Source organism: Falco rusticolus, chromosome 11 (genome assembly GCF_015220075.1).
Source record: "Falco rusticolus isolate bFalRus1 chromosome 11, bFalRus1.pri, whole genome shotgun sequence".
NCBI classification, from domain to species: domain Eukaryota; kingdom Metazoa; phylum Chordata; class Aves; order Falconiformes; family Falconidae; genus Falco; species Falco rusticolus.
Window position 1 is genome coordinate 26,768,861 of NC_051197.1, and position 26,060 is coordinate 26,794,920.

Here is a 26,060-nt window from a genome sequence, read left to right on the forward strand (position 1 = left end):
TCTTTAATTTACAGATGTGAGCTCATAACAGCCACCACCACCTGAAAATTAATTATTCCCTCCAGATCATGTTTACATTTTAATTCACAGCTGCTGAAGATATAATCTATTTTATTCCTTCCTGTCCAAGTCAGGCTTTTCTCTGATGCACCAATGCTCAGCACATTGTGGTTGTCCTGAACCCCCCTGCTTTTCCCTAAATCTTGTTCTTGATATTCCCTCTTCCCTGCAGTTTGATGTGGGATATGTAATTTTGCTAAGACACTCTCAGCCATACACAGCGTGCCTGTTGCCAGAGGACTGCTGAAACCACGCGATGGCTTCACACAGCGAGGTTTTCTTACTGGAAAGGAACCACAAGTAAATGACAATACATTACTTTTGTGTATTTACAACAAAGCAAGCAGCAGAAAAAGAACATTTCCCGGGTAGCTTGGAAGCTGTCCTTTTCCCTCACAGAGGATGACTTTGCCACTCTCTTCCATGCTTTCAGCATCTCCTGACTTTGTACTGCTGTTGCCTTTCCCGAGCCACCCACAGGCTGCCCCTTGCAGCTACTACGCTTGCAGCAGCAGCCTCGAACCGCTCTAAGCAGAGGCTGTGACCTGGCTTTCCCCTACGCGATCCCTCTCGCTTCGTAACAACCTGGAAGAAAGACACAGCCTCGCTCAAATGAATGCAAAAGTATTTAACTCTGGATTAGCTTAAACAATTGCCTGCTCAGATTTTTCTCTGTGGTTACGGACACGGGACGGTACAAACCATTAGCTAAAACAGTCTACAGAATCCACACACTGCTCCCCAGATATTTACACAGCTTTAATGAGCCCAAACGTTCAAAATCCATGTCAGGCTCTTGCTGTCTTCTTCAATCAAGGAGCTGGTTTGGAACTATGCAACTGCAAGGCACGATGCATTACCAGAGCTCCAACACATTGGGAGTTACTTTTGTCTTACGGTTCTTAAAAGGTTGACAACTAATCAAGCCAAATCAATGCAACCTTCTTTCAGAGCAGGGATTCCGATCTTACGGGTAAGGTATTAACATTAGAAGCCACATATTCCAGACTTCAGTAAAGCTTTGTGACACAATCTCAAGTGACATTGTCATTAAGGGAAGTGTGCCCTCCCTGCCGTCACTGGTTGGATCCTCATTTCCATAGAAAAGCTGTCCATGGCTCACTGTCCAACTGGAAAACTCTTATCAAGGGGACTTTCATATGGGCTGTATTTTTTAACGTGTTTATTAGCGCCTTAATGCTCAGGATGGTGGATTACAGCCTGCGATTATTACATTTACAGATGAGGAGAAACTGGAAGGGGATGTGACTACATTAGATGACAGGACCAGCATTCACAATAATCTGGAAAAACTGTTTAAAAATCTAGATGAAATTCATTATGAATATAAAATATTTGACTCAGGCAGGAATAAATCAGTTATAAAGGTACAGCATGAGCACGGCCACCGAAGGAGCGGTTTGGCAGAACAGGAACTTGCCTGCAGTGCCTACAAACACAGTATGAGCCAACAACACCTTGCCAGTAGGAAACCAGTACAAGAACCGTGCACCCAGTTCTGGTTATCACACTACCAGAGATTTGTGGCACATTTTGAGAGTGTTCAGAGGAAACAGTTGCAGATGATGTTCAGGGCTCTGTAAAATATTATCTGAAAGGAAAAGCTAAGATCAGTCGGGACTGATGAGTTCAAAAGAAACCACCTGTGACAGGGGAGAGATGAGTGTCTTTGCAGCTAAGAAAAGATGTCAAACGAATATCTGGGAAGTGCCATATGGCAAGAACAGTGAAGCACAGAAATAGATGAACTAGGAAAGGTGCAGAATCGCCTCCAGAGATTAGACCAACATCCCTCAGAAATGGCTATGTACAGAGAACCTGTCTTGAGGCAGGGGAAAGGACCAGACAACCCCTTGCAGCCCTCCCATCCAGTGGGTGATGCTAGGTGCAAAGCAGCCTGAAATTATGAAAAATTTGCAGAAAACTGCAACAAGAAAAGGCATTTCTGAAAATAATAATAATAAAAAGACAGTATCTTCTACTTTTCTTTTTGTTCTATGCAAAAATTAAGTAAAAAATAAAACACTGCTGTGAATAGCCATCTCCCCTCAAAGAATCTGTACTCCAATTTCACCATGTGCTGCCATGTACATCTCTCACACAAAGGACTTTTACATAACCCTCCCTGCGCTGCACGTTTTGATTCAGGGCCAACAGCTGCTCCATGCCTTTCAGAACAGACTGCTGGACAAGCAAAAGCAGAAAGAGGCTGGCATAAGGAAAACAGCACCTTTGTTTATAAAACAAATACTACTTTGGAATTTGCAAACTTTTCAGTCAAAGAATTTCCTTGTCATAACAACACGTGAAGTGCCCCATACTTATAAGAGCACATTAGAAAAAAAAATAATCTAGGATATGACATACTATTGGCGTGATATTTGCCATTATTGCAGCATAAGAGGAGGTCAATGGATATTGGGAAGCCTCAAATAGTGGTGAGTTACCCTGGAATCCAAGTCATGATGGTGAAGATTCAAAGCGTGAGGATTAGCCCTGATGATGTTCAGGTCAGAACTTCTTGTGCGTTTATTACGAAATGCATGAAACACGTTCCGAGAGACAACAGCCTGAGCCAGCAGTCGGCATTAACGGCGAAGGGAACAGGCTCATTTGCTGTGAGAGGAGGTAATCGGTGGGTGGAGGCATCGACCCGACGGCCAAGGATTAAAGCTACTGCCTGCGGTATGCAGCTCCCCAAAGGAAAACAAGAAGAAGGTTTGGAGCTTCTACCAAAGACAATGAAACTGGAAAGCAGGAGAATTAGTCGTCCACGATGCTGATCAGAGAAGTATTAAAGAGTCATCGCACACTGAAGTAACACCTTGTCTTTCATCTCTGTTATTCACCTTCTTACCGAAACCATTTTTTGAAGAATTGTTGGCAGAACTGATCACTAGTGAAGACTTTTACTTAGCAGTAACCACGCAGGAGAGGGTCATTAAAAAAATTGTCCTTATTCCGGCAACAGTGCACAAGGCTTGGCTGAAGGATCCCTTTAGGGACACGGAATTGTCCTATTTTATGACATTAAAATGGGGCAAGGAAGTGCTGAGTGCACGGGCAGTGGCCTGGTGAAGGCAAATCTCAGAAAACACCTTATGTTTTTTTACATGTCTATGTGTGTGATAGGAGTTACACATTTTTCACAGAACCTGATCATTTTAGAGGTAGGCACCCAGGAGAAAGAATAAAAATTGCAATTCTGTTTTTTCTAGATCCTGTACTGAACTCCTCCTATGCCATGGTCCCCCTTCACCTCTTCCAGCTGAGATGGTAACTTCTGAGTACTTACCAGCCTGGTTCAAGGAGCTGTGAGTATGGGAGGAGCAGGGCAGTGTGTGCACGTGTGCCTGTGGGGAGGAACTGGCGCGGAGGCGGCTGCGCAGTGGGGGAGCTCTGTACAGCGTCCAGTGCTGGGGCGCTGTAAATTACAGCCCTGTCTTTTATTTTTAGTTGATCTAATGCAATGTGTCACCTATAACTGCACTCTTTTCCATAATTAATGACGTCTAGGAAAATATTCTGAAATTCTCCTCTGATAAGCACCCAGACAAACTTGATGTTTCCTCTCCGAGACGCATAAGAGGACGTTAAACTGTTTTCACCCCCACATCCCTCGAGCCATGAGAAGTACCAGATCCGTCTCTGCTGGGCCAGACTAAGCCCTGGTTCACCACAAACTCAGTGCAGGACCGACAAATGATCGCCACAGTAAATGATGCAAATAAGAAATGTCAGCATGTTCCAAAATTCCTCACTTAATCTTATTGCCAGTTGTATAGTCTGGATAATCAGTAAATAAATCCCTCTAACTTTGCTCAAATCCTTAGGGGCCGAATACACAGAGAGCACTTTCTAATTCATTCTCATTAACCTTCCCAGCTCTAAACAAAGTAATTTCCTACTTTTCTTAGCATCTGATTTTTCCACTGGCCTCTGCAACACCTGATTTAGCAGCAGTGATTTCTCACTTGTGATTTCTGTTTCGAACTGGCATTGTTCTTTCTCCTCACACATATGCTCGCTGGAACAGCACGAATCAGCAAGATTTAAAACCTCCCATTCTCAAGTTTGAAGCCCCTAAAGGGAAATTGCAGTTGTGATGCCAAGGAACACAGTCGTACGTTATTTGACTTTTCCTCGGCCAGGCTGACAGCAGAGGGGGAGGGAGGAAGGAAGGAAAGGGGAAGGCAGAAGAAGATGGCATTTTAATAGCACCCACACTGATTTTACACAGTTGGAACCCTGTGCTCCGAAGCAGCATCGTTTCCTCTCCCTTTTGCCTCGCATTCAGTCAACGCTGCTGAGCCAGGCTCTATGGGAAGGATTCTCAATCTTTTTCTCCCAGTGTGGACTGCATCTCAGTACAGAAATCTGTCTTGTGGACACCTCCCCCCGCAGGCTAGCTGGCCAGCCCACCCTTTATCCCCACTTTTGACCGACCATTACCCACTCAAGTCTGGCCCAGACCACCCCACCCGCATCCCAGATGTGACTAAATGAGCCAACATTCCTGCCAGGACAAGATGGAATATCCCCCCACCTTTTGCCCCCGTTTCATAGTCTCCGTAGCACCTACCCGCAGCCATTGCTGACCTGAAAAAAACATTAGTAACAGGAATGTATTTAATCCAATTTAGCAAGTGGACATACAAGAACCACCAGCATCTTATGGAGGACTAATTTGCCTTGCCCAGGTGTTAGTCATATGCCAAACATATCTTGGCTTGAGTTCTTGTCAAAACATTTCAGTTGATTATTCAGGTCCTAAGACTCAGAGCTCTTGTGCACTTTCATGGGCTTTCCCTAAGGCCTCCGGCAGGCAGTGACAGTGGTCTACAAATTCTGGCAGGAATCTGTACCCCAGTGAAGTGTCAATGATCACCACCATCCATGCTCCCCATTCAAGAACTCCTTCAACTCTGCAAGGAAAAATTTGAGCTGCAACATTCCTGTAGCAGAAAAGACTCCAAACAGATCAGAAGAGGAATTTGAAAACACAGAGCTTTACTGAAGTATAACAACTATTGATAAACAAAAGAAAATCACCCATCCAGGAGCATTTTGGATTCATGCCCCAAGAACAGAAATTGAAAATTATTGGGTAAAATTATTTTCAGGGAAAGAAATGAGTTGTGAGCAACTATGCTGCTCATAACTCCGAACCAAATGAAATGAAATGTGATGCTGCTTTATGACATGGCTTCCATTTTGTATAACTATGCCAAAACCCTTCTAAGTATTCTACAAAACCAGTAGAAAATGAAAGCTTTTTGGTTTTTCCCCTCCCTAAAATAAAAGAAAATTGTATTGAAGAGACAGGGAGATTCTGTTAAGTTAATACACGTGTCTGTAAGCAAACAACGTAAACACTTCATGTTATAAGACCACACGCTTGTTGGCACAAACCAAGACGGAACTATAAAGTTTAAACCTTAAGTCACGCTGAGCTCCTCTCTGGGGGCAGTTAAAGGACATCGCCGACAGGCACCCTACCCGGGGTGCACGCAGACTCAGTACGGAGGTTACCCCAGCAGTTAAGGTCACCCAGCTTTATTGTTGCCACAAACATCCCCAACCCCACACTTCAGCCAGGAATTTTTGCAAGTTAACTTTTTTAATGACCTATGGTGTTTTCAGTGCAAAGGATTGATTCCCTGCCCCGTCACCGGTCAGCAGCAAAAGGTAAAGTCTCAAAACTCATTTGATATCTTTCATTCTTCAGCTCTTGCACAGCAACAAACGACCCAGGAACCCTGTCCCTGTGGCAGCACAATGAAAACGCAAACTCCTTCCAGGCAAGGAACAGGAGCTCACGCACACACTGCCAGGGATTAGAACTGGTTTTAGACAGAGAAAAAACCTGCCACACCATTCGAGCTAGCTCCTCTCTTCTTAGAGGCTTTGTGCCTGCTGAGCAAACCCGGGTCGTACGAGCGGTAGTTTAACGGTATCATCCCACCGACTGAACGTCTCTCAGTGGAGTTACAGATATAAAAGTTTCACTCTTCTTCCCCTACGGTTCTACTTTCAAATGTTTTCTGTAATAAAATTACTGTGAGACAGCTAAATCCAAGGGCGGGCATGGAACTTGAACCCATGGCCCTCTGGCTGAGAGGTGAGACTATTCCTAGCTGAGCCAAAGTGACACATACATAATATGCTTTCAAGGTTTTTAGAGAGCTCTGTCATGATTTAAAAACACTAAGTCTTTGTGGTACAAACCACAGCACAGGAAAGAGCTGGGGCTCCCTTTTTACTGCTAATTTTAGCTGATGAATTGTTTATAATCTCCTGCAAAATACATAAAGCCTTATTCTGCCTTAAGCTGAGAGAGAACAGCCTTTCAAAAACTGATTCTTAATTATAGCATTCCCCTGCTAGATGGGATGGAGGCAGGTTCCAAAATTGTGTCAGAGTATATGAAGTGATAAAATGAGGATGGGTGAGCTATTTTTAAACACACTCAAAGACTTTGAGGTCAAAATCCCTGAATTTATAGCCTTGTGGCCATATTAAGACTCATGGATTATTAAGACCCGCATGGCAAGATTCAAATACCATTTCATTTGAGACACACTCTGGCTTCAGACCACGTGTTCCCTCCCAGTCTGCCTGCCAAACTGGGCCCCCCAGGGAGCCACCTTTACGCACAGATTATAGCCCTACCGTGGACAGGCATGTGGGAGACAAAGGGGATGAGATGCTTCCATCGCAGCCTGTTCCCTCTTCCTCTCTCTTCCCAAGACATTTTGCAAGTGAGGGCCCTGCCTTTCCAGATGGGCAGGAAGCAAGAGGGTTAGAGACAGAGGTCGAGGAGTCTTAGGCAAAAGCACATAATTGCTTTTGACCCTGCCCAGTCTGGAAAGCTAACCCAGCCTCAGGCCCTGGCAATATCCCCTCCCCTCAGTTGTGTTTCCCCACTTGAAACGGGCAGCTGGGCACTTGCTGCGGGGCTGGGATAGAGAGCTGCTGCCCAGCAGTGTCCAGCCTGGTCTGGACCAAAGGGATGCTGCCCTCTCCTGCACGGCTCCTTCCCCACCGCAGGGAGAGAGGGTCTACAGCTCCTGAAACGCAGCTTTCCAAAATCCACATTTGTAACAAAACCGTTGTTCTGCTCATGGAAACAAACCACCTAGAGCCATCACCTGGGGGGAGAACTGGCGCTGCCTCTGCCCCGACGGGCTTCCCAGCGCTGCCGAGGAACGCTCTGCTCTCAGTTTCGGCAGCACTTGGCTGTGGAAAAGCTGTTGCCCTCTAGACACGTACTGGTTTCTTTCCAGTAATGATCAACATACACAATTTTTTTTTGAAAAAGGAAAAAAAAGCTACCGAGTGAGGAGAAACCAAGGGGATGGACTTTCCCTACCTTATATTGAACTGCAAATAGTTTTCAGACCTTTTTCCCTGTCCTTTTAGACAGTTTACAAAAGCTTTAGGTGTACCTTCCTCCGGAGGCCAAAACGGTGGCAGCAACAGCTTTAGGGCTCTGAGGACACTACAAAACTATCTGCACCATTGACGTCGTACATTCTGTGACTGAGGTATGGTTTTATGGGAAGCCACTGCACAGAGATGAGCTATTTCAGAAAAGACCAGGCAGTGTTTAGAAACATCAGAGGAAGACAAAAGGCTCTAAAGCTGTTTTCAGGTGAGTGGATTCATTTGTCCAACTTCTACAATTGCATTTACTGAAGCATCACCTAAACTTGTCACTTTTTCCATTTGGATTCCCAGGCAGTGATGTGTAACATGAAGTACTAATAAAGTGTGTATGGCCAAAGTAAAGGCAAAATATTAAGTCATTAACTTTAAGTAAAAAGTAAAAGTATGAGTCAAAATAAAACTCAAACCTTTTCTTGATCACTTATGGATTTATAAAGCAATAAAACCACCATAAAGCGGTAAAATGCACAAAACAAAAGCCTTGAAATAAAAAACGTTTTAGTACAAAAAAGGCCTAGCGAGCAGTTAAAAAAAAATAGTCCAGCATTCTTGGTTCTGTTAGTAATTAATGTTTGTACACTCACGGTTCGATCCAAAGGAGTTACTGGAATAGGTTCTGTATTACACCTACCAGGAGACTATGATGCACTTACTGGCATTAGAGGGTCTCCCACTCAGAGCGATGCTGAATGGGGATCCTTGTTCCTTCCACAGGTATGTTGCAAGTATGCTATATTTTTACAAACCCATGGTATTGCATCACCCTATAAGCGTTAGACTAATTCTTTCAAAACTTCCCTGCCTCAATCTGAAAATCTTTACTGTTACAATAGCAACGTGGTGCATTCAGAGGCACTTCCCCTCCCTGAGGTCAAGAGATGTCATTCCTGTGTGGCTACAGACACCCACTACTTCCGAATTGTTCCTTTCAGGAATTAGGTCTTATCCATCTCCAGCTGCAGGCACCAGGAATCTTCCTCCCAACATCCACCGGCATTTCCTCAGACTACAACATCCACTTCCTTACATTTCAGGAGTAGCAAACCCACTTTTAGAGCTTTTCCTACAGGTGCCCTTCACGAGTGTGATTTTTCAGGCACACAGAATTCCTGAACTCCACTCTGCACCACAAATCATCTTCCAGCTACATCCTGTACTCTGCATCCCGCTCCGCTCCCATTGAAGCCCCTGGCAAAATTCCCACCCAGTTTAATAGTCCTGTCCTACTCCCCTCAGTTCCTTTTAATTCCGAGGTTAATTTCTTTTCTCCAAGTATAAACAGAAACCAGCAGGTAAAAAAGTTTTGTCTAATGTGGCACTAAGGCTGTGGAATTTACTCCCATGTGAGAATGGCACAATAAAGTCATTTGTTTAAAAGTAAATTGAAAACATTCCAGTCCTCTCAGGCTTACGACTATTAGCTTTAGTTTCTGCACAGTGCTGTAGAATGTCTGGCATCAAAGACACTGTACATTGCACTGAACTTGCATTGGACACTGTTAGTGGCCCATTAATCACAGCGAACAAAGATCCCATGCAAACACAAGAAAGTACTGATTTTTCACGCGTTCAGCAAGGACTAGGAAAGGTTAACACCGCAGTTTTCTGGATACTACACATTTTGAGCCATGAAGTGTTGACAAGACATCAGAGAGGGTGCAGATTTTTCAATTGATAATTACATATTGCACATTAAACAATTCTTACCGGTGCCTAATACTCTCTAGAATCAGACAGAAGCATACCTCAGCCTACAGCAGCACAATTTAAATTCAGAAGCCTACGAATGCATGTACTTCTTTACACCCACGCACAGATACCGTGTGTGTGTGCAGGGGCAACGACTGTTGGCAAAAAAAAAATAATCTACGATGCAAACCATGGCTCGCATGAGCCAGGAATGACCACGGCTGGAGAAAGCGAAGGCTCATGCAAAACCCACAGGGACAGATCAGCTAGCCTGAGGGTTCAGTTCCCATTCCTCTTCCAACGCTTCCCAACATGCAGTCACATTGGGAAGCGTTGGAAGAGGAATGGGAACTGAACCAGTATAAAAATGAAAAGACCTGAAAAGGAAAACCCGTCAGCAGCCAGGCAAGCAGCAAAGGAGGCACAGAGGAAAGACCATGGTCTGGGACTGCAGGCTGTATTCCAGGGTGCAATTTACTGATAATGTCAAAGGAGACAAGGCGGTGTCACAGGAACGGGAATTACTGCTTCCTTCCAGCCCTTCATGGCTGTCCTGGGCGGTTTCTCGTCATCCAGACGAGAGCGGGGGAAAACCTGAGTCACCAGCCCTATTTGACAGGATGATTTCCATCGGGTTCCTCAGAGCAAAGTATTTTGGCTACCAAGCTTTCACAGACAACAGTTCTTGCACTGACTGTCTCAGGTGAAACAAAACTCACTGTATCACTACCATTCCTTCCTAACCAGCACAGGAGATGCAAAGGGAAGCAGCGAGGGAATAAATCACAACCCTCAAAAAAGTAAAGGACATTGCGTGGAATTTCCTAAAGGTATCATTGCTATAAACCCATATCCCATCATCAGCTCCCAGCACCCCAACAGCTGCTGCTGCTGCCCACGTGCGGGCACAGAGGCACGGCAGGGACCAGCGGGGTACCTGGATCTGGGGAACAGCCAGCGCAGCGCCCGCACTCCACAGCGTGGGAAGAAAAGCAATGCAAATACAGCATTGTGAGCTGAACCATGACTGTATGCAAGGCTTTTGAACATGTCTGTAAAGAAAGACTTTAATTTAAAAAAAAAAAAAAAAACCAGAAAGAAAGATGACAGAGCATGCCAGACTCAGTAAGCTAACTGATTTTACAGTTAAGGGAAACTTGACAGATCTTTGGTTCAGCAAAGTGATACCCTTAGGAGACTGGCAATTAAGTTTATAAAGATGACTATTAATGAAACAATGGTACAGTAAAAAATACTGTCTAACACATAAATAAATGACAACATGGGAAAAAGAATCAGTAGCCTTGAAAGATTTCACCATCAAAGTGTCCGATGGATTTGTCTTACTGAAATGAAATAGTCTGAACTTGCCAGTTAAATTTGTTTCCGCCCATAATGCAAAATCCTGAGGTACTGTCAGCACAGCAGGGGACTGAGCAGTGTCCTGGAAGACACGGGTAACTTCAGGGATTGGAAAAACAGAAGCAGGATATAATAACAGTTATATGCTGATTGACAGAGTAATGACAGCTGCTGTTCTGGACTGGGAGCCCATCAGCTGGCGATAACAAAGGAAAAGAAAGCCCAAACACCTCTAACTAAGCATTGGATAATTCTGAGATGCTGGTATAACGTGGCCATCAAAAGACCAAAGGCATTGGTAGTCTCCATTATGAGCACTGCAGGTCCAGTGGAGGGAACACCATCTTGTACAGTACTGGTGGGATCTGGTTGGGATGACCGATGGCGCAGGCTGCGTGCCTGCCTTCACATACATTCCCCTTGTTTCCAGGGTTGCTGCGCTATTTCCTTAAGAGGCAAATGAACCTGCACAGCCAGAACAAAAGGATTTTATCACAATAGCACTGAAACTGCTTTCCAGCTTCCACAGGGTTTGAGAGCCCTAGACAGTTAAACTGAAATAGCTCTGCAGCTTTTGTGGGCTATATGGCTCTCTTCGTGTTCCATATGTTCCATCTTATATTGACTATACGGCTCTCTTGATGTTCTCTCTCATGCATGTTCCAGAGGTCTGTGCAGAGCAATTTAGGGAGCCTGGTCAGACTAGAGTAGGGACACGGTGTAAAGAAACAATTCCTGCCCTTCCAAGCATGATTTTCCCATTCCTGACCTCCAGACTGGAGGATCAGTCACGTGAATCATCACCTCCTATGGGCTTGTACATAGGAAAGAAAACCTTTATTGGAGACCCTAAAATTAACATTTAAAATTATAAAAGCAAGTTGGACTGGACTGTCAGTACCAAGTACAATACCTGAGATAATCCTCGTGTCAGTGACAAGTCTCATCAAACAGAACGTTGCTTTAGAATTACTGGAGGATCAAATGACACATTTGAGGATCTGCTACTCCAGCTACATCTCCGTATCTGTTCAGTGAAAAATTTTGGGGTGTTTATCAGAAAGGAAATGGTAGAAGAGGGTGAGAGGGAGGTGAACTCTTTAAAATATAATTTATTTTCTGGCTATCTTCCTTTCACAAGACAAAAAACAACCAAAAAAAAAGAGTTGAGTTTAAATTACAGGCATGAAGACAAGCTCTCTCAGCCCCAGAAATTCATCCTACATATTGATTAATAGTCAAACTACTAGAGCTTTAGCATGAAAAATGAGCTAGACTCCAACTGAAGATTGCCTGTAGCTAATGATGCAGTGGAATGAACATTTTCATTCCAGCTAAACCATTCCTCTTCCTGTAAAAATAAAGAAATCCAACCCTGGATTATGAAAATGACTCAAAGAGCTCTGCATACTTCTTGGCTTAAAATAATGCCATGCATTTTAACAAATCTGTATGTACAGAAGATGTTACCTGTGAAGTTAAACATACATAGAATTACATATGTGTACATGCAGAGTATAAATAGCCAAAGTGAGGTCAGGGAGCGGAAGGGAAGGTGCTGACCATAACCTAGAATTTCACACATACAAGGACATTACAGAGTTACTAGATTTTAACCTAGTCTCTGTCTCAGGCTAAAAAAAAATAAAATGCAATGAAAAAAAAACCCAAACCCAAACCACCACAAGGAAGCGCAGCAGGCTGTAGAGCATCTGCCTGCAAGGTTGGCTGACACAGGCAGGACTTGCCCAGAGATCTCCCTGAGGCTCAGCCCCTGGCGCCATCACTTGGGCTTGCAACCAAAAGCAGTGGAAGGAGGTAGTTAAAAGTGACTCTGCACCACTCCACCGGCAAAAGGCAACTCCACTGCAGCCACCGAAAGAGGGTAGGAAAGGATTCAGGGGTCCGTAAGAGAAGGCATGTGCCTTTCCAGCTTTAGTGATCTCCATTATGGAAACACAGCACTTAACAGCTTTTAACCTTTATGCCGCTGAAGTCAAATATCAACTTTTTATTTCAGCACATAAAATGCAAACTCCAGTTTGGCTCTCGTCAACGACACGTTCTCCCTAAGCCGCCAGTAAGGTGCAGAGCTGAAAAAGCACCACAAGGTAGAAAGCCCAGAGTGGAATCCCACAGCGACACAGCGAGTGCCACCAGCGCTTCTGCCAGCTGGACCAGCCGTTGTCAGGACTATGGAATTCGGAGGGTGCAGGGGAAGGCCACCAGGTTCAAACCACCCTGTTGGCTGCAGGAACAACTATTAAAAGAAATTAAGAGAAAAGTCAGGCCCCAGAAGGAGCAGAAGACACCGTGTTCCAACTCTAACCAGCTGAAGGAAAGTTTATATAAAAACAATCACTTGGTTAGTGACTCATGAGGAAAGAATCCCTTAGCTTTCTTCAGGGAAACCCCAGTAAATAACATGTCTAAAAAAACATGAAGATGGTGTTGTCTGTTCCGTTACAATACTCAGTCCACATGATAAAACCTTTGGCAGCAGAACAACCTACTGAGCACAGTTCTTTTCGGGAAACCCAAAAACCGGTAAGAAGTGCTGTGGCTGCTCGCAAAGTCTGCCTCATAGTCTGACTCTTGCATGACATGTCCAGTGCAAACTGGGAAGACACGCGAACAGAATCCTTTTTTTTACGGCATTGCAGAGTGCTTCTCTGTTGACTACCTGCAGTCGTAGTCTCAAGGTAGATAAATGCCTGGATGTCAAGACATTTTGCATCTTTTATAACTAAATGCTACGGATGCAAATATCCTGCTGTACTACACCCAAAGAAATGGAACAAAAAACTCGCTGCACGCACAGCCTCTCTGGAATATGTTACCAGACACACAGCAGGCTGTGCAAGAAATAGTACTGTCCAAAGAAGGGGTGGATATAACTTGCAATGTATAACTTCTTTAGCTATGAGGGTCAGGGTTTGGGTTTTTTTTCTTTTCTTTTTTTTTTTTTATTTAATTAGCATAACATTTTGGAAGCATGTTGTGTGTTTCTAAGCTTATCTTCCAGCAAAGAGACTTTAAACGCAATAAAGTAAGTTCATAAAAAAATAAGAGAAATTGGTTTCCAAACAAACGACCAGATCTGAACACCGTGATGCCTGAGCTTGGACTGACTAAAATACTCTGCTGTGGGAGATTCCAGGTAAAAATATTAACAAAAGCATTCTGTGTCAAGCAGAGCTTACGTTCTGTAGCAAAACCACCTCGTTTTTTGCAGATGTCCAGGAGGGCAGAGTGGAAATGTGGTAGCAACTTCTTAGTGATGCTACCTCACGCTCTAATGAATTTTTTAGCTTGTTAAGTGTGAATGCAGACATTTTAATTTGCACAGGAAACCTCCCTTGCCCAACGTTACTCCTTTTCATACCGAACATAATGTGTTTTAGTTTATGCTGCTCCCCCTATTTTAAGCTGCTGTAGATCCATAGCAGACTCCAGAAATTCTCCAGGATATAGCCAGAAACTTGTCAAGGAAAAAACCTGAAGGTTGAAAGCATTGAAGAGTGATTCCCAAGGGACTGTGGAGTTACCATAGTAAAGTAGTGTTTTTACCAAAATGCTTGGCAACAAAAGCATCATTGATATTTGAACTGTGATTTTCCATTGTCAGTTGGGGATTGAATTTGGAAGGAATGGGGTATTTGTGACAATCTTTCAGGTATTTGTGACTGTCTGTAAACTCTGGTAAACAGCTTAATGCTCTTCTATATATGATGAAATATATTTTTTAGAAAAGCTATGAAAGAGTAGAATAAAGGCCACCAATACTGAAGAAGCAAGAGCTCCTCAGAAAAAAACGCAGCTGCAAGTAAGATGTAAGTAACTGCTTTAAAACAGGAGCATCTTTCAGGTCAGGCAAACCATTCCAACATCCGAAATGGAAGATTCAACTAGAAAGAGCACAGACAGGAATGACTTTGCCTGAAAACCCAGCAACGTATGAAAGAGGAACAGGTCACACTGAGAAGTGCTGCATCCTTTTATCTTTCATGGAGTGGCAACGTGCCTGAGCCTTACAGAGAAAAGATGTGTGTCTAAGTACTCTACTGCAAATTTGAGTTGCTTTGCTTTACTGTCAGGTTGCTCACCTGCTACCTACCAAACAGTTACCAAGGAATCTGGCACTGAGGACAGATGAGCTTCTGCTTCCATCGACCCACTGTCTACGAAGGGAGAGTGAAGCAGACCACAGTCAAGAGATCCAGACTTGGAAGGAATAATCACAGACCATTCTAGACACAGATCTCTAAAAATACATGCAATTCCCCAGCAGGATGCCATCAGAAAAGATCTGAGGTTTGATGGGAAAATGTTGATACTTGTATACACTAAGGGAAACCCATGCAGCGTACCCAGAGCAAAGACACCAGGGTTCTTTGAAACACATACACACACACTCACTGTCTTGGGTAAAATCCTCTGAAACAAAAGGATGAGAACTTCATAGGCCTGCTTACATCCAGGCGAGTTCACAAGAATTACTGATTTTAAATCACTTGAACAACCAACCCAACAAAACCACTTGAGCAAATTTCCAATCATACTCTAAGCTGAGATGCTTCCAAGCGGGTAAGCATGGACACTCAAATGAGCTAGTGTCAAATTTTAGAGATGAATTGAAGACAGTCTGGTAAAGAAACAGAACAGGACGATTAATCACCATTTGTTCTTAAAAGACAGGCAGAAAGAAATCACCGTGTGCTCGAAAGATGTTGGAGCGAGGTATTTTTAAAGAAGGGAAGATGAAGATGTCTCTCCAAACCCGCTCCAAACCACTCGTAATGCTGCCTTCTCAGACTTGAGGGGGAGAACTCCTGTGAAAGAAATCATGCTCCTTCTTTACAGAAATCATTACTAACAAAATAACCCCAAATCCCACATCCTCTGCTAGTCAGAGCAGTGACAAACAGGTAGCTTGCCTTCAGACCCTCTGTTTCCAGAAGCACTCAGTGGCTAGTGACAAGCCTTTAACAAAAAACACAGACAGGACACTGTTCCATAATTATCCATCGGTTCTCTCATGTCGTTCTTTGATAGTAAGGAACCATCTTTTTACTCAAAATTTGTAAAATGGGATCCTGGTCCACAACTGCAGCTTCTAGACAAATAGTATCTATTCACAGTATTAAAACCAGCTGCTGGAAAGGCATCATGCTGTGGCTGACAAAAGAAACTGTACAAATAAGATGGAACTAAATAAAAGAAAGACGACATGGGGCAGAAATCACAGCCCCAGTCAGTCAATGCCAGGACTGGTTCTACGAAAGGAGAACTTCATTTTAGCAGAAGACTAATCAGACTACAGAAAGCATGGAAAAAAACAACAGTCCCCTAAAAACATACACCACTAAGGACAACACACCCACTCACAGCGGGTGAAATTCCAGCTCCCTGGAAGTTGATGCCATTGACTTCACCGTGCCCATCTTCCAGTCCTTCCACAACCTGGACTGGTTGCAGTCAAACCATTTCTGAGCCTACGCATTCACTTCCCAGGTTAAGAGGTATCTCCTGCTGAGCAGTACAGAACAAAGAGCACACATAGAGAGCTGATGTTTTCGAACTACTGAAGACAGGTGAAGGTCAAGATTCCTAAATGAGCCTTGATTTTCACCATTTCAAGGGCAACACGGACAGTGTTCAGAACTGCAGGCAATGCTGTATTTTGTTCTCACTGTCTCCCTTAGGTGTAACATTTCAATCAGCAGTGAGCCCTTAACCAGAAGCCATTGCTCTGTAAGTAAAGAAGTCCTACAAATGAGGGTAAGAATTTACCTTTGCATAGGGCATCGGTTACTTGTACGTACACACAGAGCTATATATTGGCCTGCTTATAAATACACCAAATCTGGTTCATGCACAATGCCACAGCTCCGGGCACCAACACATTTGAGGCTGCCTGCTGGCGGTGTCGGCCGTAGAGCCAACATTACCGACACCGAAGCCTTCAGCTGAGGAACGCCAAGGAGCTATGCCCACCGAGCTCCACCGAGCTCCTCGCTGCGCAGAGCGGGCACGAACGCGCCACATCTCCTGAGCGGTGGCAGCCCCAGCTTGGGTTGCCGGTGATACGGAAGAGATGGAGCTATCTGAGGATGCCTGACTGTATGCAGCTGCCAGAGTGAATAGAAAATAAAAGGCTGGGCTCTGCCATTCTGTTCACTGCCCTCGCAGCAGGGATAAGGACAGTCTTGCTCACAGTGCTTCTGGGAATTTGCTAATGGAATCAGCCAAATCCTATTTAATAACTATAACTTAGCATTATGGTACAGCGGTTGTTTCCAGACTGTGGTCCTAGGCAACTACAGACTTACTCCTACACAGCGCTTGCTGAACACAGCTAGGGACAACGGGCCTGCGACTGGAAAGGCTTCTAGTCGTTACACAGGGGTTCCCACTTCCACTGGAAAATACCTCAGTCTGCAAATCAAGCAGAGCTTTAAACCACGGAAGTACAACTGAATGCCAAATTACGTAGGCATAGGACTAATTTTTTCTCATCGACTTCATCTCCCACGCTCTGGGTTACTTTCTTTAGCCGACATCCCTGAACGCCCTTGGGTATCCCGCCACGGGTACAGAAACCCCGGCTGTCCAACAGGTCCAGACAATACTGTGCAACAAATGTAACCAGAAAGTTTGAGTATCTGCTGTTTAAGGGGTCTGATATGGGCCTGACGCTTGGTGTAACAGCTCACGGTAACTTCTTTTTCACCAGCCACACAGCTTACACCTGCCCGAATTATTTAACATATATCATTTGAACTTACTGGCACATTCAATGACACCTAATTCTCTCTTTAAGTTACAAATAACTTGATTATAAAAGCAGCAAAGCAGAGGCTGAGTTTAAAAGAGAAAGAATGTGAAGGAAACAGAGTAAGACCACTTGTTTCTCAGCTGCAGGAACAGGGTGTTCAGGAACAAGGGTATGAAAGTCACCAAAGAATTGCACTGATCAAACACCCTGAAATGTCCATAGCCAGCTCTTCCTAGTGGGAAATCCCAGTTCTCCAGAATCCGTGCACTCAATATATCAAGTGTCGTACAACACAACAAAGAGAGGAGGACAGGGAAGGCATCAGTCCACCAAGGCCACAGTGGAGCTGGGAAACAGGCGGGACAGGAGCTGAGGGGTGACCATGGAACAGGAGCACGTGGTGTCACGACAGGAGAGTTACACGAGCAGAGAACGCAGCTCCAGAATGGAGGATTTTACACAGAACATGGGACTTGAGTCTGACCGGGCATATGGAAAGTAATTATAAACCTATCACACGCACACACCACCCCCCCCAAAAAAAGACAGGTAGGAAAGGCTAGAGAAATCCATGATGAAATACGTATCAGACTAGATATTGTATATCTTAGTTTTTGTCCAAAACAGAGTCAGGAAAAACAGCACTCGGCTGTAGAGAGCTTTATAGCAAGTGCTGGAGGCCACGATGCCTGTGAAAGACCTTGAAGGCTAAAGAAGAAAGTAAGTAAGATAAGGTTGGCTGAACGCCCAGAAGAAAAATGGGATATGAAGCAAAGCTGGAGCGGATGAGCAATGCCACGTCTCGGTGGCCGGCTGAGAACACAAAACTCACAGAGATAAGAAAGAAGAGAGAAAAAAAAATGCAAGAAGTTCGGTGTGTTTGTAGATTAGTAATTAACCAATTATATGTAGCCAAGAAGCATGTGAACAGTATTGATTAACCAATGATATTTTAGTATGTTGCGCGTGAACAGCAAACGAGAATATATAAGCATGGGTTTTGGACTAATAAAAGGTCTTCTGGTCAGATTCAGGAGTCCATGTCTTCATCTCCTCACTCAGCTTCTCCTGATCATCTTGTTTTCCCTTGTAAATGAGAGAAAAGAAGTATCTGGCCGCTCACCAGCTGCCCTCCACCCTCGTGTCCAATGACTACATTTCCTGTCACACTGTAAATGCTATGGAAGGGTGAGCCTGGTGACATTTTTGGCAGGAAAAAAAATCCTTCAAATTTTTATTTACTCCCAATTACTACTTGGGAGTAGGTTTTTGTGCATTTACTGACTTGGAAGACAAGAAGGATATTTTAGGATTGTCCCAAAGCCTTGGGATACTTATGAGCCAGCTTCCCCTTCTGTTTGGTCCCCACCATGGGTGACCCCACAGCGTCGCGCTCAAGGGGCAATCAGACCCTCCTGACGGCAGCTATTACAAGACCTGGGACACAGGGACTCCAGCTGCAGGTACCAGCCTTGGGTCCAAGGGACCTCTGTGGCAGCAGTTGGTGCAGCACCATCCAGAAGCACCTTCCTCCCCATCGGCCAGCCCTTGGCGCTAATGGACCACGGCTGGGAAAGCATCCTTAGAGGCTGGCTGCCTCCACCGCCTTCCCGCGGGCAAACCTCACTGGATGTCCAGAACAGGGCTGACACTCACACTCCATGATCTGAAACTTCACCACCAGAGAGATTTCACCTTTCTGTAGAGCTTCAAGGAAATCCTTCACCAGAGTGGAAGTGGTGCAAAAATTAGCTGCACCATAAAGAATGAAGAATTTAAAAATATTTTCAATATGCAGATGCCTTGCCAAAAGCAACGTAAAGAGCCCACCATGAATACATTACAGAAATAAAAAAAATGTTTGCTCGTTTCTAAATTTCCTGGAGCTTGTTTAATGTCAGCAGTCCCATTTAACAGCAGAAATGTAAAACCCTGTGACAGCTATTGAACCCCCGACCCCTGATAGGCAGTTACCAGCTTCGCTGGGACTGGTTTTGAAATCATTCAGTCTGTTAGCCTGCATCTTGTTACAGTCAGTGCAACTGATGCAATACTATGAATCTCTTTCCCCCCCGCCTCTGCATTTTTAACTCTCTCATGCCAGCAATTCTTTTTACTTTTACAAGAATACAAGCCAGGGTTGCTCCGTTTCTCCAGGAACATTTGGGGAGCGAGGCTACACCTAGTCCTTGCTTGAACTCACAAATATTCAGGAGAACAAGACGATAGTTTTTATCTGATATGTGTTTTCACATGCTTGAAACAGTGAGGCAGCAAGAAAGGGACTGAAAAGCAGCCTGCCATTTCCTTTCCTCCCTGGATTTTGGATTGCTTCTGACCCAGCATGTGTGCGCATGCACGCTCACTCACTGGGTCTGCTCTTTTACACCGTGACTTCATTGTAAAATTCAATTCATCTGTTCCAAGCAATGACTGAAACACTGTCTATAAAATTATGGCATTTTTCCACATTTAAAAAAAAATTAAAAAAAAATATGTAACACTTCGTTTAAAAGTTATTTTTAAACCTAGTTGGCCCAAAGCCAATTTTTGTCATAACTGAAGTGGATTCTTCTTTTCCTAGAATTCAATGCCTTCCTTTTCTAAAATACATTAGTTAAAAAAAGGACAAAGAAAAAAAAAAAAAGAAAAATGAAAAAAAAAGTTAAAGCAGTGAATGCACAATGTACACTTCTGTCTATACCGTTTCACCCTCTGACATATCAGCACAGTTTGCTTCTCAAAATGCTACTATGCAACAAACCCAAGCAAGTCTTTACTTTCTAGTTTAGCAACTTAACTCAAAGATGGACTCTAGCAATCCCAGAGCAGAACCACTTTCAGTTTGAACCTGGCTGGGGCACTCACAGAGCATCAGCCCAGCGGGTAACTGGCTGAGTCAGAGTTTGTGTCTGGGAGGTAACTGAAGACCCTTCAGAAACATGGCCGAAATTGAAAAAGAAAGCATCTCGGAGCCTTATTACAATGCAAGGATCCATATGGCTTCTGGCACTATAGCTGCATTTACATGTCAGTAGGCAAGCGTGAAATAGATGAACTGAGAGAGCTGTTGTCATATGCATCAGTAGAATGAGTATCCTGACTTTACTAAGTTCCCGTTTTCCAGGGCTGTCTCAAGAGGCAGTAGGACATCTGGTCTTCTTAATGAAGTAGCTGATCTGGAATCTGCATTTTACTAAACCTCACTCAAAAAGAAAAGAAAAGAGAAGAAAAAAATACTTGAATCTAAGCAATTAATATGTCACCAAGAAGTATTTTAAGGAATAACAGGCAAACTGACCTGGCAGGGAGAGTATTTTCCTTCTCCTTTCAAAGGGAATTCTGTTTTTCCCAAGAGAAAATTAAAACTAAATTACACTAACTGACTTTATATTCAGTGAATGCTCACATGTGCAGTTATTATCTGCACTGTGACAACTCCACTGACTGAGATGCGAATATACGATTTATATACTTCTTTTGTAGAGGGTATCAGCAAGCACAGCAATGCAAAATAAGTAGAAGAACTTTGCAGTTACTTTAACCACAAAAAGTAATTGAATCAGATTTTTATTTCCCAAGTTGCATTTTCTCAAGTCTGAGCTCAGCATTAAAGTGTTTAGTCATTCCAATTAAGCAGAAATGATTGGCTAACTCGGGGATTAAGGATGACAAGGTAAAGGTGAATTTTTTATATTCAAAAAAGTGTCACTTTGGGGTTTGGGGGCTTTTTTGTTGTTGTTTTACTGCTTGAGTGCCTAGGGATTGGGAAGCAAAATTTCGTAAAGACACAGCACCTGTCTAATCTTCTAACAATGCCAGAAGCGTACTGAGGATGGATATCATGAGAATGTTACAGGTTTTGCTGCCGTTTTCAAACAGCTGGCTCTGGAGGGGTGTTTAGGGGGATTTTTTTGTTTATTTTTTACATGAGGGTGATGAAGATGCACAGGGGAGGAAACAAATTCACAATGGTGGATTAAACCAGCCAGAAGCATTCAGGTCCTCTGCCTCTGGTACCCAGAGTGAAACTACAACGCCCTGCACAATAACCCCGCTCCTCTGCACACGGCTGTGGTGGGGAGTGCACTTTTAGTATTAGCAAGACGTGGCTTGCCAACATGTGCTGGCTGAATGAGGTGGGTCTCCATTACCTCATTCTAAACGACCCTTTCACAGGTTTGATCCAACAAAGCTTGAGAAGATGTATTTATCTTTAACCATGAGAGAAATCTCACTTACGTTAATGACTGTGCAACAATAAAAAGTAAAAATAAAAATGATTAGTAGTCTGATGATGATGATTATAAACCCTCTTTACTTCCCTTCCCCGCCCCCCCTCCTTTTTTTTTTTTAGGAACTCATTACTCCAATGTTTATTTTTACTTTTGTAAATCTAAGAGTGAAAAGCTAAAGGCCAAGGTATAAAAGCAGCCACAATCTGAACGGGCGGGTGGGTTTGGGTTCCTTACACATGTACAAATGACATGATCCACGGTATGAATACTGCACCAGGTAGCCCTGCTAGGAGGGTTACAGCTCTGCTTGCAAGCCAGCAAATCTCTACCAGAACAGTAAGGCAGCACTTAAGTCAGTAAGTAAGCAGCTTTGAGAAACCATCATCCTCCTCAATCCCCCATTCCTCTCTTCCCCCAACCCTTTCTCAAAAACTCCCTTATCATCTCTCAGGTTTACCCATTTCATTTTCCATGCCACTAGGTGCAGAATCTCAAGATGTTTGTCAGGTTTGAGCCCCTGCAGGCAGCTGCAGGTTGATTCTGTCTGTCTAATTGGGATGATGGAACCTCCAGACTCCAGCATGAATGACCTGTGTGAAAGAGAAGGGGGGACACACACAACACAGGGAAGGATACAAGAATCCCTGGAAGGAACTGGGCTCAAGAGAAAGATCAGGATGTTTTTCTGGAGGTTTCTTCTGGAGTTACCTTCTGGCCAACAGCCTAGGCCAGAGGGAGAACGTTTCTGAACCTATAGCAAGGACTGCCCCTTGCTCAGGGTGAAAGGAGAGCTAAGAGCTCCACCAGCTCTCACAGGTTCCTCCTGTGCTTGCCTATGGGTATCCCACCCCATGCTAGCAACTGACTCCGTGTCAGGTGCTGCTGGTCCCGATGTCCCTGGGGTGCCCTGTAGGTCAGGTCTCTGGAGAGCAAAGCTGGTCCATGCACCTCCTGACCTCCAGACCTGTTTCTGCCCGCCCCAAGAGCCTTCTTGGTGCCCCGTCCACCCCCATTTCCCTTGGCAGAGCATCTAAGTTTCTGGAGATCAGACCAGCATCCACTGCAGCAGCAAAGCCTTATGTCAGCGTATCGTAAAGAAACATCATAAACATTAACTTGACCATTTAGTGTACGCAGTTAACATTTACATTTCATACCACCTCCGGTGTAAAGTCCCTCTCCCCATGCCATCAGTACACCACTTCTCTCAACTCCTCTACACCCAACACCCACAACAAACCCTTTCCTCAGGCAGGCCAACAAAACAGAAGATTTTTGGCGCTTCTGAGCCCAGCTACTATGTAGACAGAAATGATCAAAACCCGGTTAAAAATACAAAAAATTAAAAGCAGACAAAATTCCCCAACCTTCAGATGATTTAAAACCCACCTGGGTCTTTCCCAAACACCCCAGAAATGCTTCGAGCTCACGAAGAGATGCTACAGGCGCTATTTCAGGGGCTACTTTCAACATTTGCTGTGAAGCATCTTTTGATGCTCTCGATACATCTTTCTAAGGGTTAATGTGCCAAAACAGGAAGGGGGGGAGCGGGGGGGGGAGGAGCACAAAAGCTGTATAAATTCTTTCCGTGGTATGACAGTCTCTCTCTGCATCATATTCCAAAGTGCGAGATGTGCAATTTCCATTCTTAAGCTCAGTAAAAACAGCATTAAAAAAGTCCCAACCCTGGGAACCGCTCGATTATTAGTTTATCAGATCAACATCAGCCAAACTGTCTTTTTATGTGCTGCTTACTTTCGAAAAAAACCCCAAACCCTACCATGCATATTTCAGTTCTCCCTCTCCACACCCCACACCCTTCTGCTGCTGTCCAGCTGGAACACATCAAGGGTCTAGAAGCCAAGTCAAATGTTGACCCCACCCTCCTCCATCCATTTTAAGGCACCTTCAAAGCCAGTACACTGATCTACTTCAGCTTAGCCAACAACGCCAGCAAATCTGTTATTTAAGACTTTAGTGCTGGGTTTTTATAACTGCCCATTAATACAAGCTTTGATGTATGGTCAAAAAATCCAGCTGTAATGAGTTTCATCAGACTGTAGTAACCTTTCCTCAGAAGGTCTTTATTACTATACCTTCATAATCTTTGGTCCCAATCCTGTTTTATAGTATCATTCTTGCCGAACTGCCTTAAAAAAACAACACTCAGCAACATGTAACACATCTCCTTCCCCAAAATTAAAACAAAGAACCACTAAGTGCTTTCTAGAAGACACTTTTGCACCCACATTTTTAATAGGAGTCTGCTGTTAAGAGTATGCAGGCAAGAGCTCCGTGAACCAAAAGAGAAAGCAATTTTCCTGACAAAACCCTTGAGACAGGACACAAAAGAATTTTGTAAAAGGACAAACAACTTACTCTGTTGTTCCCCTTTGCAGGATGCAGCAAGGAGGGAAGAGGGAAAAAGAAAGGAAATATTAGATACATTGATTTTTACATGCGTTCAGTCTAAGTCATGCAGTTCTGGAAACGGCTCAAACCAAATGAGGAACTGACTCAAAGAACATTCACTGAACCCTTGAGTTAGGCAGCTTCCAGAGGAGCACAGGACATTCACAAAGAATTTAAAAAGTTCAGCAAAGCTGTAAATTCATGCTGGTTTACAAATTTTTCCTCTCTACGCAAACATTCTGATTCCGCTTTTGTGTCTTTCAGTGGAAATCAGGAGCAGCTCCTGGGAAGTCAGTGGACACTAACAGAAGGGAGAAGAAAAGGAGGCCTGAAAGGATCTAGGGATGGGATGGGACAGGAGCCAGAGGGATTTTCATGTGTTGGTAATGCTGAACTTCCAGTACACAAAGCAACCCCCCGAACGTGTCTGCTTCCCCTTGCATGGCAGCCACTCCCTGCGACGTGCCAACAAACGGAAAGTTTCACGACCCAATGCTTTTTTAAAAACAAATATTGAACTTCTAGATTAGCAAGACAAACAAGGAGGAGATGGCGTTAGAGGAGAGGGGGGAAAGGAACGGACGGTGCTAGCAAGGTGAAGTGCGCAGAGCAAGTTACGACAAACATCTGTGCTATTATTTTATTATTTTTTTTTTTAATCGCCAGTTTTGCCATAAGCTGGCATCAACGGTGTTTGTTATACAGTGGGAAGTCAGTCAAAATAAACACCAGCCTACAGTTGAGAAATACAGTCTGGAAAGGTGAGTCACAAAGTTGTAGTCATTTTTTAAAAAAGGAGGTTTTTGGATGCATCGGTCCAGCAACCCAGCAGTAAAGTCAGCTGGTAAATGGATATCGCATTTCAAAGTGAATTGGCCACAGTATGATTTATATCAAGCAAGCTGACTTGCATATGGGTTGGAAAAATAAAAACACTGATTCATTGCTATCCGGGTGGCTGTCAAAGCCCACGTCCTGACAAAAGCAAATCTCCTGGGGGAAGGAGGTGACTTGGCAAACTGCAAAAGCACTCGGGGGCTCATAGAGCAACACTGAGGGGTGATTAAAGGTAATTAACAAAGGAGCGACTATAGGAATGTGAGTGCACATCCCCATCTGCAGAGGGCCGGGGAAGGCAGGCAGAGTGAAGTGAGGAAATGGAGGAATGGGGTGACATCTGGCCTTTGATCTTTAATATATTAATTATACTTGTTTAGGCAAGAAGAAAATTTAAGAATCGACCACCTTGGACTTAGCTTAGGGGATTAAATTAGTCATAGAGACTTCATATTAGCGGGAGTAAGTACTGAGCCTCATTACCGCTGTAATCACACCATTTTAAGTAGCAACACTGAAAAAACACCAACCCCCAAATTAGTATTCTTAGCTGAGCCATTTACCCCTGCTGAGAATTCAGAACAAATCTGTCTCATTCGGGGACAAATTCCTGCTTTTCCTGCAGAAGGAACCCAGCTAGGGGCAACCGCGCTGGGTCTCAGAGCAGCGCCCGTGCAGGCGAGCAGCGGAGCGGGCGCGAAAGCAGAGGGCTCAGCTTCCAAACGCCGGGCTGTGCACGCTGCGCTGGCAGTTACAGAAAGCAGGCCAGCTCCCCCACTGCCGTGCTCCAGGTTTACAGCGCTATTAATCTATTTTTCATTTCTAAGCAGCAGTTTTTCTACTTCTGGTGCCAAAGCCTTGGATACTCAGAGTTACCAGCTGTGACTCGCGCATGAAGAAGAGGGAGGAGGTCAGTCTGGGAAGGGGCTAGGGCACCTCTCTGCCTTTTTAACTCCGGGATTGCAAAGCTGTGGGGAAGCACTGAAGTAAACACAAGTTGCTGCCATTTCCTGGCAGTCTCTCTTACATAAAAACACATAAAACCACCGTCTCCAAATCTTTGAAAGAGAATAAAAGACTGGAAGGTGTGTGTGTGTGCGTGTGTGTCTCAAACTGTTTTATACTGTCAGAGGAAGATGTGAAAGTGAGGAGTACACACAGGATTTTAACGAAATGTTGCTGATTTCTATTTTGGTCCCACTGGAGCTTCTAAG

General features: G+C 44.1%; 1 protein-coding gene across 5 annotated transcripts in view; it reads right to left on the reverse strand.

The window, feature by feature from the left end:
* DNM3 (dynamin 3) overlaps positions 1-26,060 on the reverse strand; it is a 186,414-nt gene that overhangs the window by 29,365 nt on the left and 130,989 nt on the right. For 3 of the 5 annotated variants that reach the window (XM_037404094.1, XM_037404091.1, XM_037404090.1), the window contains exon 18: positions 23,977-23,988. The exons of the other annotated variants lie outside the window; for them this stretch is intronic. In XM_037404094.1, coding sequence (XP_037259991.1) covers positions 23,977-23,988 — 12 coding nt within the window. The remainder of the gene's footprint in view (positions 1-23,976; positions 23,989-26,060) is intronic. 5 annotated transcript variants of the gene reach the window in all.